This window comes from Phaethon aethereus (assembly GCF_964289735.1).
Source record: "Phaethon aethereus genome assembly, chromosome: 13".
Classification (NCBI taxonomy): domain Eukaryota; kingdom Metazoa; phylum Chordata; class Aves; order Phaethontiformes; family Phaethontidae; genus Phaethon; species Phaethon aethereus.
The window spans coordinates 8,574,676-8,591,804 of NC_138589.1; the positions used below are offsets into that span (position 1 = coordinate 8,574,676).

The window sequence follows — 17,129 nt, forward strand, 5'->3', positions numbered from 1 at the left end:
CTTTTTACAAAAAATCAGCATTCATAGCAATTTATATTGGTCTGTCCCAGTTCAGCCCACTCCATACAGAATTCTCTACAATGCAACCCAGTAATTTCCCTTTTAGCAGGGGAGGAAGGCTGCAGTATGTCAACTGCCCCCTCCCCCCCATTTAAATAGTACAACTCTGCAGAACTATATATTCATAACAACTAAAGTTTTAACCTAGGCCAGATGATTGTATCAATATGTTTAAAAAAGGAAAGGAATGGGTAAGTAAGGAGAAAGGATGACTAGAATTATTTAACTCAGTACCTTGACATAAAAATAGAATGAGACAGGAATTTCCAAGTTGTCAGAACTGAATTGAAAAAATACTAAACACTACTGTCTTCTTTTTGTACTTTAATGTTTTGCATTTTGTGAATTGTTGTCCTAGAACTGTAGAATAACCAGCATGCTGCAAGATTGAAACTGGGCTTAATGTTCTTGAACATGACCCTTCTAACAATAACCTGTCCATAATGAGACAAGAAAGAGTTTTTTTTCCAGAATGTTATTAAGCATCAATTTAAAAAAGCCTCTTTATTGTCTATGTATTAGAGATAAAGTATTTTAACTTAAAATTAAAGGGGTTTAGGGATTTTTGCATTATATTCTTCAGTGACTTAATACCTTAAAACTAGAACTTTGATAAAATGTTACCTAAAAAAGTCAATACAGATTATTCTAAAATGAAGTATAAATTCAATAGTAAATTTTTACTGAGGCAGTGTACTGTTTGCAACATAAGTGCCTGACAGATAAATAGCAAGCACCACGGCAGATTTGCTGCTGCCAAGTGTTGAAATTAAATTGCACAGTCATCTCCTCTGTGAGAAATACAAAAGCAATGCAACCACAAAAAGCAATGCATCTATGGATAGACCAGGCAAAACTCACAAATTTCACTTCAAAAGGGATTTGAGGGAAGGGAGTCTCATCCCACGTTTTTAGAATGATGGAAAAGTTGCTCACTATTCTACACCCTTGCCTGACTAAAACTTAAATTTTAAACAGTCAACTGCACAGCCGCTAAAAAACCCTGATTTTAGAATACAGGCTGGACTTCATTATAACACAAACACCCCAAAACGATCAAAATAAGCCATTGCTTCTTTAACATTTATGGTTTTAGCTTAAAATGATCTCATCATGAAAAGAAAAACTCTAAAGTTGGTTTAATATGAGTTAGCAAACAGATAAAATTTCAGCACAGAAATACATTACAGCACCATTAATAAAAAAAAAATACCGAAAAACTTCTCACTGATCACCTGCCAAACTGTTTTAAGTACTACAAGAAAGCTTTTTTCTATTTAAATGTTTCCTCAGATGTATCTGGCTAATGCCACCATACTAGGCTACCATTTTATCCAAAATAATTCTAAATTCAGTGTTATGGCTGGACTGGATTTCCAATAAACATCTTTATTTTCAGCAAGACGTGTAATTCAACCCTCCAGTTTTTGCACCTTTCAAACTCCCAGCGGAAACTTAGGAAACTATCCTCAGGTAGGAATAATACATCAATGATATTTAACATGTAAATATCCATTCTAATTCTTATCTGGGGTAATTCAAACATCAAAAACTGTCAGCAGATTATCTTTAACCCTCTGCATCCACGACCATGATGTGCAACTTGGAATCAATTTACCATTTGACAAATGCAGATGACAATTTTGAACACTATTTACAGGTCATGATTTTTCAAGCAATGTATGAAATATCCAATACAGACATTATATTATCACAGGAATCGTATGAGGAATTGTAATGACAGAACTCTTTACTTTTCAGAAAACAAAAATCCTTATTAAAGACTGCTGATATTATCTTAAGACAAAGCTGATTACTGTCATAACCATAACTGTAAATATTTTAGTAAGTTACACTGAAAATCTTTCATGGTAGGAACAATTAACTTACCAATTCTGTAATAATGATCTAATTTATCCCACAGACTTCCTCCCTCAGGTTTTGGAAGATTAATACTTTTAAGTGGCTCATAAATAGAACCTAAAAAAAAAGAAGAGAAAAAACAAAATCAAGATCAGAATTAGTTTCGTATTTCTACTATTGCTAAAAATTACTGCAATATGATTTTTTCATGTTTGTTATACAAAAGCACAATTTATCAAATTTCAATTCAAACAAACCCCCCTGTAATTTCTATAATCTCAGTGAATGAAAGATTTCTATACCTATCCTTTCTACAGTACCTGTCCACACAAACAAGACCTCCATCTGGATCTCTTAATGCCTTGTTGATATTGAGCTAGAGCAAATGCTACGTAACTGTACAGTTTAATTATTGAAGACAGCCTATTAAATGTTCCTAGAAAATTCTTAACATTTTCTTAGACATTAGTATGCTACAGATAAAATTCCTAAAGATACATAGAAAAACAGAAGGAAGAGGGACAAAAGTAGCCCAAATTTAACTATTACTTCCTTACACACCTTATAAAATGATGAGCATGTACAACACTATTAATGTGTTACCCATCCTAACCTCGTTTTCACCCATCACCTCAATAAGCCTAGCTGATTTCATGTCTTGAATCAAAAAATGGGTTAGCTTGTTCTCACATACTACCAAAGCTTAAACAACCTATCCGACAGATGAAGCCCTCAAATTACCTATATTCCAAAGAAATACAATGCTATCAAATACACATCTTTCCTTCTCAGTGTCTCACATATCAACTGCTTCCCTATTTGCACCTGAAAAGTCTGTTTTCCAGATAGATGAAATGAGCTACCTATCGGAAAGACACAATTTCTTAAAAATTGCTGGGGTGAACCATTTCCAACTTCTAATTTAAAAGCAACATACTGCTCTCCTTCCATAACTCACTTTGGCTTTATTCAGTGTTCTGGACGGCAAGACCTCCCACAGAGCCATTAGATAACAGGAAGAATGAGAATTTCCCCTTTCCGGACTGCATGCTGTCCTTCTGAAAAGCTCAGAGAAATGAATTGCCAGGGAAGCCCAGCCAGCCAAGCAGTTCTGGCAGGATGCAGCAGAGCGTTCCTATTCAAGCTGCCTCTTTCACACTCCCAGCACATATCCAAGCATTAGACAGGAGATTGTCCATACACAGGACTCTCATCCAAACGAAATGCATGTGTGGAGTGGTGAGAGAGGCTTTATTAATAAAAGTCCTGTGGTGGAGAGATTAGAAAATTTTTCTTGCCCCTCAGGAACTCAAACCCCACCCCCCAACTTAGTACTACTTTTGCTTTACAATCATAGTTTTAAAAAAAAAAAATCCCCCCCTCCTTGTGGGTCTGCTGTGCACGGATTCCCTGGTGATGTTCACCAACGCATCTGAGCTTCCCCTACAGCCTTTCCTTTCCTCACTGGGAGAGGTTAAGTTGCAAACAACACGTGCAGGTGGGGAAAGGGCCTGAGAGGGAAGCAAAGAGAGCCCAATTGATTTTAGTTGCCTAAAAAAAAAGCAAGCCAAAAGAAATTAAGTTGTTCTGTAAAGGAAAAGAAAAACTTGTAACATATCACACCTTTTGTATCTTCTGTTTAAAAAACAACATTCTGAACCAATTTAAATCAACTTTTCAAAGCAATTTTATTTTTTTACTTCTTTTTGCCTAGGAATTCCTGTCCATGAGAAAATTTGTAATTTATATTGTCGTACTATTAATTCAGTCATCTTGCAAAAGCACACAATACAGTGACCTTGCGGTAACTGTAATTTTATAAGGTGATTCAGTGAAAGTAGGACAGACGGGACGATTTTCTTCCTATGCATATTAAGTCACTTATTGCATAAAAAGAAGCAATTTTATGAGAAATGTTCACTTGCTACATTTTCAAAGGCAAAATAAAGATTCTTACTTTTTAACTGTATAACACATACATAGCACACTGTCCTTTATGCGTGAAACAGGTTCAGAATGTCTATTTCTTGCAGACTGTTAACCCCAGTACTGCACCATGAAAAACAATTGAGTATTCACAGGCACGCACACTTATACACACAAGTCAAAAGTTTCTAAAATGAAATTGCTCTAATTTACATACTTACCAGACAATCTGTGACCCTCTGTGGCCAACAGAGAAACAAAATAAAGTTATCAGGAACAAAAAGCATATTCTTCTATTTCAGAGCATTCAAAGATTTCAACTTTGTGTAGAAAGATGACTGAACAGACTAAAGAGCATGAAAATGTCAAAGCACCACCATCTACAAATTATATTCTTAGATGTTTGAAACTAGTAGCAGAAAGAAAACAGCCAGAGTAGACTGTTGATGAAACAAAAAGGGGAAATGAATTAGAAATTTTTAAAAATTGAGAAAATGTAAAGTTTTATGCCTTGAAAGTATCCCTTCAAATTACTCCTACTACAAGTACGAGAACTTGTTTAAAGGAAGACTCAAAATCAAAGTTTTCCACATACACTTCATTAACTCCCCATTAGCATCTATATAGTTTATGTTTTGCTTGGGTATCTACAGCATTCTGCTGGACAAATCCCATGGTGGATTATGTCTCATTAGTATCACAGTCTAATCAAAGCAAGAAACAGATAGGACAAACACAAAGCTAGCTGCTGCTTCCGTCTGGTTTTGTAGTGAGACCATAACCTAGCGGAAGCTATTTTTAGCACAGCTACAAATCTATACTCTTTTCCAAAATCTATTTAATAGTTCATTTTAGCAAGACAAAAACCTGCCATAGAAAAATATTTTCAATTACATATTTAGTACAGGTTTTCAAAGTGAAAAAATGACAGCAGCAAGACTGCAACACTTAAACATAAAAGAATGACATATGCAAGTAGTACCCTTGAGTTCTCAGTTTGTACATTGGCGTTCAGAAGAAACAGAATAAGGACATAAATTTCAAATACTGTTTTCCATAAATATCTCATTTCATTGCAACCATACAGTGTGAGTATTATTTTAGGTAAATAAGTAGATATGTTAGGAAGGAGTATAAAAAAAAATATTTTGTTGATTCAGTATTTCTTCAGCTATATACCGGTGTAAGAAGCTTATACAAAATTTAAACAGGGTATGTGATAGTTCAGATTTTCTTCCACAAAGAATGAAGTATGCCCACTATTCCCTTACATCAGAAGAGGATTGCTGCAAGTCAGTAACTACTTCAGAATCACTAAAAAAATACACAGATAGGAAATCAAAGTGTTGCTTCCTGCATTAATATATTTAATGTCTGATACGAGAAGACGCAAAATCTTTATCCCAAGTCCAATGAAATCCCTGTTTGTCTTCAGATATTGCCCTGACTAAATACACTATATCCATATTTTGAATGAAAATTAATATCCTTTCATTTCCTACCGCTTACAGGTTCCAGAGTAATATGTTTTCACCATTCTTCAAGTTGAAGAATTACTAAAAAGGATAGTCATTTCCTTTAAAAGTATTAGAGAACAGGAAGAAATCTGAACCAGCCCAATAACTGATAACAGACACATCAATTACTAGTGTAGAACTAAAGTAATAAACAGACAAGACACTTCTGACTTAGCTAAGTCATGGAAACTACAAGAACACATTATCCAGCAGATGAAACACTAATGTACAAAAATTCCAGGAAAAACTTACAATGTAATTATCTCTTCTAAGCAGAATACAAAACTGAAGGAAATTAAGGGAAGTTCTCTTAGGTTAGCTATTAGCAGTGTAAATACTTATGTACATACAACTTCTGGAGGCTGAGTATTATGTCACCCTGATCTTGAAGTACTTTCCTATCCACTTCATCTTTATTCCAGCTATACCGGAGACTAGCACTAATTGCTCTTCAAGGAAGAGTTATAAACTGCCTAGATGGTTAGATTTAAAAGCTCTGGCCAACATTTTGAAACCCTGCTCCCAAATTCATACATACAGAAGCTTTGAACATCCACACATCCTTGAGGATGGCAGCAATTACTGGTATTAAAAAAAGCATCAGAATGGAATTCTGGACCTAGGCTATGGATAAAGATTTCAATATTTCAACAAGGACAGACTATTCAAATTTTTCAAAGTACAGATTTAAAAAAAAAAAAAACAAAACCACACACCTCCCCGAAGCTTAATCACAAACAAATGGAAGCAACATGGCAAGAATTTTATTTCCATCATTTCACATGCTAGAACAAGAAAAGAAAATGTTTACCTGCATAACTAAATCAGGGGGGAAAAAAAAAAAAGCTAAGAATACCAGATTTCTTTCTAGATTTGATGAGGATAAAAACCGACCACAGTCCTTTAATGCAACACTAGTTCTGGATGTAACTCAACGCTTGAGACATGAACAAGTTCTGGATCACAGTAACTTTTATTACCCAATATTAGTACAGGCAATAACATCTTCCCTTAATTTCTTGAGGGAAAGGAAATGTGATGCTGGGAGGATATGATTTGTTCATATGATATAATTTCTTAAAATTTGCTGTGTGATGAAATAAAATAATCTTTGGTCCCAATGACTTCTGCAAGAAGTGTGTTCTTCTGCAATCTCCCCTGAGCTCAGACTTAATACAGTACTGGAAAGAAACACTGTTGGATACAATACACTTGATTCTAATAGTTGTCCACCATGAAATACATCTGCTTTTAAGTCAAAACCCATGTAGTCAAGCAAGTTGATATCAGAAAATAATTTTCAGAAGCACTTCCACTAAAGGAAAATTCATTTCTCACATATGTAAATATCTCTTTTAAGAGAGAAAAAATATGTACCAATTTATTTTGTCCTTCCTCTATTTCCTCATCAGCTGAAGTGACTTCTCTCTACAGTATTTTATACTTAATAGAAATTACTGATTTCAGGATTTACAGTAATGAACAACACACAGAAGTTACCGAACACCAGAAATAAAACATTGACCATCATGCCAGTACACAAGAGCTTCACATAACCAAAATACACCAAAATCTACCACGCAACCCTTGTAAATGCTACAAGCAAGGTACGAAACCATTCAGGATATTCAAGGCAGTCCTTGCCATTTCTGAGAACTCAAAACAATAGCTCTTAAAACTACTAAAAATGTTTATTTTGCATTGTAACAACAGAAACATCAAGTATCAATATAATAATTGGGAAAGAGTAATTTTTTAATTACAATGTCAATGCTTCACATGTCCTTTGACATTAAGAGAGACAAAACAGAAATGCCACAGGGCAGGACAGGGCAGTTCAAGTGACTCAGTCGTGGCAAGAGACAGCTGAAATCCCTTTAGCTGGTTACTCTCACCAGCACTTGTACTGCTTCTGTGTTTCAACACAAACTAATCAAGAGTCCTATACAGTTTTTCCCTGATCAGGTAGCTTCACATATGGACACATTTGTTCCAGTCAAACTCTTTCCAAAATATACTGAGCTAAATCAGTAACGATCTTGACAACTTCATACATTCTAGCTTCTGTGGTACCTAAAGAGTAGCTGTGCCAGGGGGCTTTATTTTGCTCCTACTTAATTTCTGAAAGTCAGGCTTTGGAACAATCACTGACTTATTGGAAATGTCACTTCTTTTTTCTAAACCAGTTACATTGGGGTTTTTTAGGAGTTAATTCTAAACACCATTCTTAGTGCACCTTTCTCGTGACCATCATCTTAAGAAAATTTGCAGTTCAGAGATTATTACACTGAGAGATACTTACAAGAACACAAACCACAAACAAAATTGGAAGATCCGAACAATAGATTTCAATCTAAGTAGATTCCAATTGTCAGAAATTTTCACTGAAAGAGCTCAAATTTTTAAGTTCTACTGTACAGTGCTATAAAACTGCTAGCACAAAACACTGTGTGAAGCACAAAACACACAATTAGTTTTTGTTGAGTTAAATAGCTACAAACAAAACCAAAACACAGAACTGCACACTTACCAAATTTCAAAAAAGCATGCGCAGAGGAGGTTCTCTCATCATCCATACTGGCCATTTCAAATTGGTGTAGCTAATCACAAACGTCTCAGGCTAAGCTACAGTAATTTTCAAAACTGTTTAGTAAATGTTAAAGGCAACCAGCATTAAATTAAGTGAAAGCAATATTAGTGGAGTTATTAACATGACCGAATGCACACCACGCGGGGTAGTAAAGTTTCATCACATTTTACATTTCCCTCTTCTACACTAAAAATTGGGTTTATTTTGCTTTTACTTCCATAAAACTTGTCTGAGTAAAATGACACAGTCTACACTGTGTCCATCTTTTGGACATTAGATATTAGCTTTGTTATTCAATAGGAAATTTGCTACTAACATCAAAAGGTGCTGAATAAATTCCATTTGATATATTTCAAGATTAAATAAGAATACTGATTTAACTAGTGCATATAAAACTGTTAAGTAATAGTAAACACAGGGAGCTAAAATTCTGCTTATGCATAGTGCTGCTTTTATCCCATGTGGAATTTACCTTAGGATGTTTCCTGCAGTCATATATATTGCTTATGGTACTGAATATCTCAGTTATTTCAAGTAGAACATCTTCCAGTTTGGAAAGTAAATTAAGAAAATACTGTTTGTAACTATGATGAAAAGTTTTTCCAAATCTTCAGAAGTTTGTGTTTTTTAAAGTAACCAAAACTTCAGGGCCAACTATTGAACATCTTCATAATCTGCTCCTAACTGTTAATTATTGCAGCAGCAACGAAGGAAACAGTTCTTTATTGTTCAAGAAAGGGAAAGAAAAAATTCTCAATAAAATTTGGTTTTACTGGCAAAAATGTAATTCATAATTTAATATACAGAAACATGAAGATATGGATTACCTCTTACAGGACAAGTAAGATAAATTATCTCTTAAATTATACTTTGCTGTTGGCTACAAAACATGAATCTCTCATGCATTTCATGAGCACGTGTCTATACTCCATGCTTACTATATTTTACCCCAAGTATCATACTGAAAAAAAATCAAAACCCACAAAACAAACAGTGCTATTTGTAAACTGTGACTCTCGAGCACAACAGACCTCAGCCAATTCAGAACAGCATGGGGGGGAGTCTCAGCCACTTTTAACAACTATACCAACCACATCTCTTTCTGACAGTAGCAGAAAGGAAGTACAAAAGCTCTGCCAGTTACACAAATTTCAACATACTTATGAAGATGCAGGAGTAAGTTTGAGAAACAAGAACATAATTCTCATTTTTAGATAAGAATGTTACCTGAAGGTTTATATATAAAATTTGATTTCTAAATCAATTATTTTCTCAGAAAAGCATTTCAACCAGAATAATCTTTATTTCTTGAGTAAAGAAGTTTCTTCAGTTACTATGTAAATGAAAAAATCTCTATGAGCAGGAAAAGAAGGAAGCGAACTACAGTAATGATCTGTCATCATCACAGAAGACGCTTTCTTATACATTTAACCAAAAAGTAGAAGGCAGCAGCAGTTAAGAAAAACTCAAGTGTTTAAAATCATCCAAATGCCTTCTGCGGTCACAGGGCCTCGATCTGCCTGGGAATGGCAAAGTTGGCACGCTGCCTTGTGACTCAGGATTCACATATTCCAAACATGCAGGTTCCAGACTTTTATTTTGTAGAGCTCTATGGCTACATTTGTAAATCAATTTTCGGCTAACAGTACCCTGTTGTTATAATTGGCCACAGAGTAACAACTCCTTTACTGGACAGTCTTAATCGCGGTACTTTGCAAAGCAATACTATACATAAGTAGAATTTTTAAAGCCATATGAATCAGATCAGTCTTTAATCAATCATTTCTTTTTATGAGAGCCCTCATAAAGCCCCATTTTCTTTTCACACTGTCTGATCAGTCATTGCCACAACAGAAACAAACAAACAGGCAAGTAAGGAAATAATGATTTTTACAAGCATGTACGACACACAAACAAACACCACAGGGAACATTTGGAAAATTGTTTCCGCTAGAACATTAATAATTAAAGCCCTACTAAAACTGTGTTTTATTAAAAAGAAAAAAAATCGGGTTTTTTGGACTTTGGAAATTCAAACCAACTCCGTAAACATCATCCTTTCGTTTAGGCCAGAATATCGCTGCCACGCAGCCCAAGTTCCGAGCACGAAATTCTCATGTTAAAAAAAATTACCTTTATCCAAGGGAAACCTGACAAAAACTGGTACTTTTGTGCCTGCGATTTCAAACTACTTCATCTGTTCGACACCTTTATAAAACTGCACGCAGCAATACTGCCACGAGCAGCTACCCCTACAACAGCGCTGCCAAATGACACCTGTAAATCACCGGAAACCCTGCCTCGCCACGGATACCCCCGCTAGAGCACCGCACTACGGTCCCGCACCAGCAGGAGGCCGGGCCGCCCTTCACGACTGCCGCGAGCGGCCCACAGAGGCAGCAAGACAGCGCAGCTAGGCGCCGGCAGAACGCCCCCGGCTCGCGCGGAGGGACCGTTGGGGCGCGCGCGCCGGCGACAGGTGCGCGGCGGGGCGGGAGTGGGGCCGGCGCTGTGTGACGCGCCATGCTGGGGGGGAGGGGGGGGGGGGGCGAACACAGACCGAGGCACGGCGTTGGCCAAGAGCTCGGGGGGTCGGCGGGCCAAAGGGGAGGAGAGCAGGAGCGGGGCAGGTGGCGAGGATTAGGAGACCCGGAGCCCCTCTCGGACGAGCCAAGAGGTCAGACCTGAACGTTTAGAGCGAGCCCGCAGCTCCAGCATCTTCCAGCTCACGTCAGCCATATGGGCCGCCGCAGGGGCCGCTGCTGCTGCTGCCGCCGCCATCCCGATGAAGACCCGCCGCTCCCGTCACTCCGCTCTGGCCGGGAGAGCCGCCCTCGCCTCACCGGCTCCGCAGCGAACGAGCCGGGTGGCGATCTCCGGCTGGTTACCCACGCCAGCCGTAAAGAGATTCACGCATGCCGTCACGCCGTTGTCGCAAAGCCGCCGGGTCAGTCCCGGAAGCGAGCCGGCTTGTTGTGCCGGGCACACCTCTGTGCTGCCGTAAGTGATGCGGGCGGGGGCGGGCACGGCGGGGAGCTGGGCCGCGCCGCTGCAGGATGGGGGGCTGCTGCTGCTGGCTCGGGCTGTGCCTGCTGCTGGCTCTGGCGGGGCCCGGGCGCGCCCTGCAGAACGTCACCGCTCAGCTCTTCGGGGCGGAGGCCTACGGGACCCTGGCAGCCTTCGGCGACTTCAATTCGGACAAACAGACGGACCTGTTCGTGCTGCGAGGCGGTGAGTGAGCCGGGGGCGGGAGCCGGGCCGCCGTCGTTACCGGCATCTGTCTGGAGGCGGGCGGGAGCGCAGGCGACGGGTGCTTGTCGCAGGATTCCCCGAGGAGCGCTTTGGGGGGCTTTCCCCGCGGGCGGTAGGTTACGTTTCGAGGCTGGAGGGGGAGCGGGGCCGGCAGAGCGCCCGGTGCGGCACCGGCGCGGGCCTCCGCGGGGCCGTTCTGCCTCGGCATCCCTTCTTGAAGAGGCTCCGGTTGCTTGTTTGAGAGAAGCTTTCTCGCTTCTTGGTGGGCAGGGAAAGGCTTTCCCGGTGGGGATTGCCCCGCGAGGAGCAGGAGCTGGGCTCGGCGGTCCGTACGGGTCCCTTGCAGCTGGAGATGCCCGCTCGCTCCGCCCGCTCGCTCCCTGGATTGCTGGCGGCTCGTTCCGCGCCGCGTCCGCTCAAGCGCAGCGTTCGGTGCTGGGGGCCCTGAGCAGTACCGCTGCGGGTGAGCACAGCAAACAGCGAAGTTATTTTTCAAGACTAAAGTTGACACTTGCTTTGCTCCTGAGATGTTTTCGGTATGGAAAAGGATATTTGCGCTGAAATACGGCGTCATTTAGAGCAAGAAATGCTTTTCTTTAAAGTTGAATTTATGGTTGTGAAATAATCTAAAGTCTTCGTCCTAAGGAGTGCATGGTCACAAATTGGCTTTTGCTCCCGCCTTCACAATATTTGGGGAAATGAGATGAATATTTCACAGTTGTAAAGAGGATAAATTGCACGTTACCCTACCTTAAACATTATGGTAAAGGGGAAGGCTAGATAAATTTGTTTGACACAGCTGTCATCTGGCATGAGTTCCTGTTGAGGCTTCAGCTGTGAGGGGACCCCAAATCAGAGCTTATTATCAGTGGTCAAGGTTATTTGTGGATATTAATCTTGGATTATTTTACTGATCTAAAGCTGCACATTAAGATAAGAAGTTTATTCTCAAATTCACCTTTTTTTTTTTTTATTCCTTCAATCTCAGAAATGTTTCTGTAAGTAGTTTTGATAAAGCTTGAGTGAATTTAAGTGAATAGTTGAGATATTTAAATGCATGGCTTCTTGAAAATGTTCCCCTGGCTCATCTACTGAAAAAAAGTCATGAAAGATTACATTTAAAATGAATGTCAGTGATAAGAGATTTAATCTTTACTATCTTAACCTTCAGATGAATGCATATCAAAATGTGAGTAGTTAAAAGTTTTAGAAATGACACTCATGGTTTCTTCTTTGCTTCTGCACAGCGACACTTGCTATAGTTTTCCTACTTGATACTTTCAGTAAAAATCAACCTGAAATAACCTACTTTAAAACATCTTTTTTCAAAATTTAAGTCTTGACAAGAAGTAGTTTGAAAAATTTACAGAATACCTTCTAAACAAAAAGTAATAGCTAATCAATAGTAATAGTAAACAGTAATAGCCAAGCTAGGTAGTAGAATAAACAGTAGCCAATTCTAAATAGTGCTGAAGAAGAGAGCATTGGAGATAATACTAGACTTTGAGGGACAGTGATCTAGTAAAGCAGGGCAGTCCTAATAATACTGACCCTTAATAAGGAAATGAGGATGGTGTCTTGGGCCTTTTGTTGGATTTATATTACTATTCTGGTCTTGAATTATTTCAGCTGAATGAGAGTAATGTTCTGTATGCCCAGATACATGAAAGAAAAATCAGTTTGTACTCAGAGCTTTGTTAAGAGAGGGTAAACTAGCTAAACACAGGAGGTAATCTAGATCCAGAGGTGTCTTGTTGCGAGAACAATTCAAAATTACCAGTGGACCCTGGGCTTAGTCAGTTTTTGAAACTATATGAATAAATGGAATTGTGCATACACATACCTGTTTTGTGAGTCTGTGCACAAAACGGGGTAAGTGGGGAAGCTCATGCTGTTTGCTTCTTCAGCCTACCACCTAGTTGTGTTTGATGCCTCTTTGATAGTACGGAGCAGTGCACAATCATTCCCCTATTCGCCTTCTGCATCATGTTGGGGGATTTTGAAAACTTCTGTGGTATCCTCAGTGAGATGTTCAGGCTGCAGACCTCTAATCTATGCAATTGCTGTTTGTATGGAAACTGTTCCCTTTTTGCACACCCTCCTATGTACTTTTTCCCTTTCTTCTGTATTCTTTTTGAGATGAGAGGACAAGAACTGCATCTAGGATGTGTGCGTTACAGATTGATGTAGTGGGGTAGTGATTTTGTTTTCTGTCTGTCTAATAATTTTCAGAAGTCAGTTTGTTTTGACTATTGATGAGCACTGAGCTGAAATTTTCATAAATCTATCTTTAGTGACCATAAACTTCATTGTTGAGTGGTATAATTGACTTGGAACCTGGTATGTGTAAAAAAACATTTGCTGCTTCATCATCATCATTACTTTACCACATAGATGATAAAAAGGCAGGTGAAAGTCTATAGTGTGAAATAGGAATTACAAGTTTTAGCAGTCAACCCACAGCTTTATTATCAAAAGCTTAACCAGCAGCAGGCTTCTTCACCTTACCGTGTGCCAACTTTTTCAATCGTCTGTGAATGTGTAGTGCAACCCAGGCTTTATTAGCTTGCCAGATGGGACTGCACTAGTTGCCCCTATCCATTTTGAAAGGGTTTGTTTTCATGTACTCATTTGTTGGCATATTCTCCTTGGCAAATACGTTTATGGCGGTGATCTCTCTTTCATAGCTGGGAAGCTTGTATTTTGTTATTTCACAGCTGTGAGCTGTGCCACAGAATGATACTCTCAAAATATACTATGGTAGCTAGGTTTGGAGCCCTAGAATTATTTTCAATTAGGTAACCTAAATTCTTGCAGTTTGGGATGTTACAGGTGAGTTTCTTGGAGGAAGCAGAAAACAATCATAATAAAGGATGAGTAACAACATTTTCTGTGTTTTTCCTTAGCTGTGAACTATTATTTTACTTGTGGGAGTAAGTGCGTGTGTATTTACTGACTGAAAATACATTTCGTCTTTCAGGTTAAGAAATTTTTTTTCTTCCCCAAATTTAAATTCTTTGTGCGACATAAAATATGGGCTTCTATTTAGATCTTCCTGAAATAATTAAATGATAGTGGCTTGTATCGTTGCTTCTACATGACAAAATGCTGCAGGAACCAGGTTACTTCTGTGAGTTTCACTTAAAGTGCTTTTGTCGGCCAACTTGAGAAAGCAGTATTATATATAGAGAGACACGTATATATTATATAGAGAGAGCTTTTAAGCTTTTAATTATTTGTATGGAATTGATGCCTACTACTTTTCCACATGTAATGTTTCTTGTTACAGGAAATTTTATTTTAAGCAATGGGATAAAAATAGCAGAGAGACAGGTCTAACACTAAGCCCCAAAGAAGATTCTTGATATTAGCATTCCTTTGAGAGGCAATTAGATGTATAGGTTGTATTGAAGTGCTCCTTTTGCTTCCTTTCAAATGACGAGGAAGTAGTTGTATGGGAAGTCTTTCAAAGTTTTTGCTACTGTGAGGAATGACTATTTGTGGCATAGCTTTTTAAGTATTGTTTTTGTATATAAACCATTTGCAATCCTCCTCTGCTATTCATCATCTTACTTGCTTTTGCAGGAAATGAGTTGATTATCTTTTTGGCTGACCAAAAGGAACCCTACTTTAAGCCCCGTGTTAAGTTACCAATGAAGTAAGTATTGCTAGTCAATGGTGAAATGATGTAAGTGGCCGTTTCTCTTGAAAGTGCATCTCTGCAGTCAGTGGGAATGTGACTAGAATTATCTGGGCAGTTGTTATCGGTTTGACTATGTTGTTCAGCTTGCCCTTAGAGCTGCAGTTCTTTAACCGGTTTCATGGTTAATTTCCTGACAGTCTTTGTTTTTATTTGTTTGGATTTTGTGAGTCAGATCGCAGAATTTATGGAGATGAGTTTTGTCATTCATATTGTTAACTAATAGGTGTGACTTCCACCCCCTTAAGAAATTTCTATTCTTTGGTTTTTGTCCTCTAATTAGTATTAAAAATACCCACATCTTGGAATATTTTTGCAGTTGACTTGTTTTTTCAGGACTTTATTTCCTAGTAAAGCAAACTACCGCCCAGAACATATATTAAGTCTTTTTGGCAGGTGGTATTAGTCTCTGTCCCAAGACATATTTTCAGGGAAATTCTTCTAGTTGCTGTCGTTAGTTACTCAGTAAACTGAGTCCAGCCAATATCATCTGCTTTAGAGACATATATGAAGAATGGTGTTCTGGTGTCCAGAGAAGGGCAACGAAGCTCGTGAGGGGGCTGGAGCACAAGTCTTATGAAGAGTGGCTGAGGGAACTGGGGTTGTTTAGTCTGGAGAAGAGGAGGCTGAGGGGAGACCTTATCGCTCTCTCCAACTATCTGAAAGGGGGTTGTGGCGACGAGGGTGTTGGTCTCTTCTCCCAAGTAACTAGTGATAGGACGAGAGGAAATGGCCTCAAGTTGCGCCAGGGGAGGTTTAGATTGGATATTAGGAAAAATTTCTTCACTGAGAGGGTGGTCAGGCATTGGAACAGGCTGCCCAGGGAGATGGTGGAGCCGCCATCTCTGGAAGTGTTCAAAAAACGTGTGGATGTGGCGCTTCAGGACATGGTTTAGGGAACATGGTGGTGCTGGATTAATGGTTGGACTTGATGATCTTGAAGGTCCTTTCCAACCTAGTGATTCTGTGATTCTGTATTTGTGTGTAGAGATCTGTTCCTTTCTAAATTTAAATCTGGCTTTGAAAAAAGCATCAATTTTTAATAAATGTAAAACAAGCTGTGTGTTCATGTACATATATATGCATAATTTAAACCATAATAGTATTATAGAATATGTTATTGCTTATGAATAATGGCTATTAAAAGTTAAATTGCTGTTATAGCTCAGCTTCGTCTTCTATCGTTTTATATATTTGTATCCTTATTCCCTCTTACATTGGAAGGAGCTAATTGTTTAGTGCATTAGAAATTATCTGCTTTTAATTCTTAACAGACTGATCCATGTTTGTGTGTGTAAAGCACTCTCTGAGCTGGTAACCAAGTAAAAGAAGATAGAAAGAAAAAACAAATGAAGGGAGGAGTGGTAAGATGTAGCAGGAGATGAGAAGATATTAAATTGTCTTTAAAAAGATTTAGCTGACTCCTGCTGCGTAAACTGCACCTGTTGCTTTATGGACTTGATCTTGGAATGCAACCAAAAGATCCTGCTCTCTGAAACACAGTTTTTGAGGACTGGTTCTACAACAAATGAAGGCATTTAATGAAGTCCATATAGCATTAACAAACAGGATTTTTCTGAAGAATGCCTGTTAGCTCAAGTTTATTGTTAACAATGTCATCCTTCCTTGGAGGAAGACAGACAGCAGAATCCTTGGTTTAAAATTACTTTTGCAATAGATAAGGACTTTAAAAAACGCCAGGTTGTTGGAGGAAAATATTGTACTGGACCAACTATTAATAATTGGGATGAAAAGGCAAGTTTTGAACACACAAGTGCTTTCAATTTTCATGCACACATTTGTACAATTAATTGCATGTGGTGTTTTTTGTTTGTTTTTAATTCTAGATCTCTCAGTGTTACCATAACCAGTGTAGTTCCTGGAGATTACAATGGCGATTCACAAATGGATGTCCTCCTGACTACCCGGGCACAAAATCATGGCAGAGATGAACTTTCAGTGTTTATTTTCTGGGGGCACAACCAAACATTAGGTGAGTTGATAACACTGCTTTATCCTTAGACTTTTTAGTAATTCAATTTATTGTGAGAAAGTTATAAACCATTTTCAGCTTCACAATCATATACTTTCTTGCTGTTAAACTGTATTCAATAATAAATGAAAGAGAACAAACCTAAAATTCTTGCTTTGTATCATGCAGCAGACATAACCAGACAGTATTAGTTTGATAGGAACCTACTAACTGAAGATCTACTTCTCA

The 17,129-nt window shown here is 38.6% G+C and overlaps 2 protein-coding genes across 2 annotated transcripts in view; one reads left to right on the plus strand and one right to left on the minus strand.

The window, feature by feature from the left end:
• The window catches only part of PHKB (phosphorylase kinase regulatory subunit beta), a gene marked incomplete at both ends in the record, with an annotated part of 81,269 nt that extends 70,574 nt beyond the window's left edge, over positions 1 to 10,695 (minus strand). The window contains 2 exons of the mRNA XM_082005490.1: positions 1,951 to 2,040; positions 10,641 to 10,695. Coding sequence (XP_081861616.1) covers positions 1,951 to 2,040; positions 10,641 to 10,695 — 145 coding nt within the window. The remainder of the gene's footprint in view (positions 1 to 1,950; positions 2,041 to 10,640) is intronic.
• A 77-nt stretch (positions 10,696 to 10,772) lies between these two features.
• The window catches only part of ITFG1 (integrin alpha FG-GAP repeat containing 1), an 86,855-nt gene continuing 80,498 nt past the window's right edge, over positions 10,773 to 17,129 (plus strand). The window contains exons 1-3 of the mRNA XM_082005665.1: positions 10,773 to 11,187; positions 14,794 to 14,866; positions 16,756 to 16,901. Coding sequence (XP_081861791.1) covers positions 11,013 to 11,187; positions 14,794 to 14,866; positions 16,756 to 16,901 — 394 coding nt within the window. The 5' untranslated portion in view covers positions 10,773 to 11,012. The remainder of the gene's footprint in view (positions 11,188 to 14,793; positions 14,867 to 16,755; positions 16,902 to 17,129) is intronic.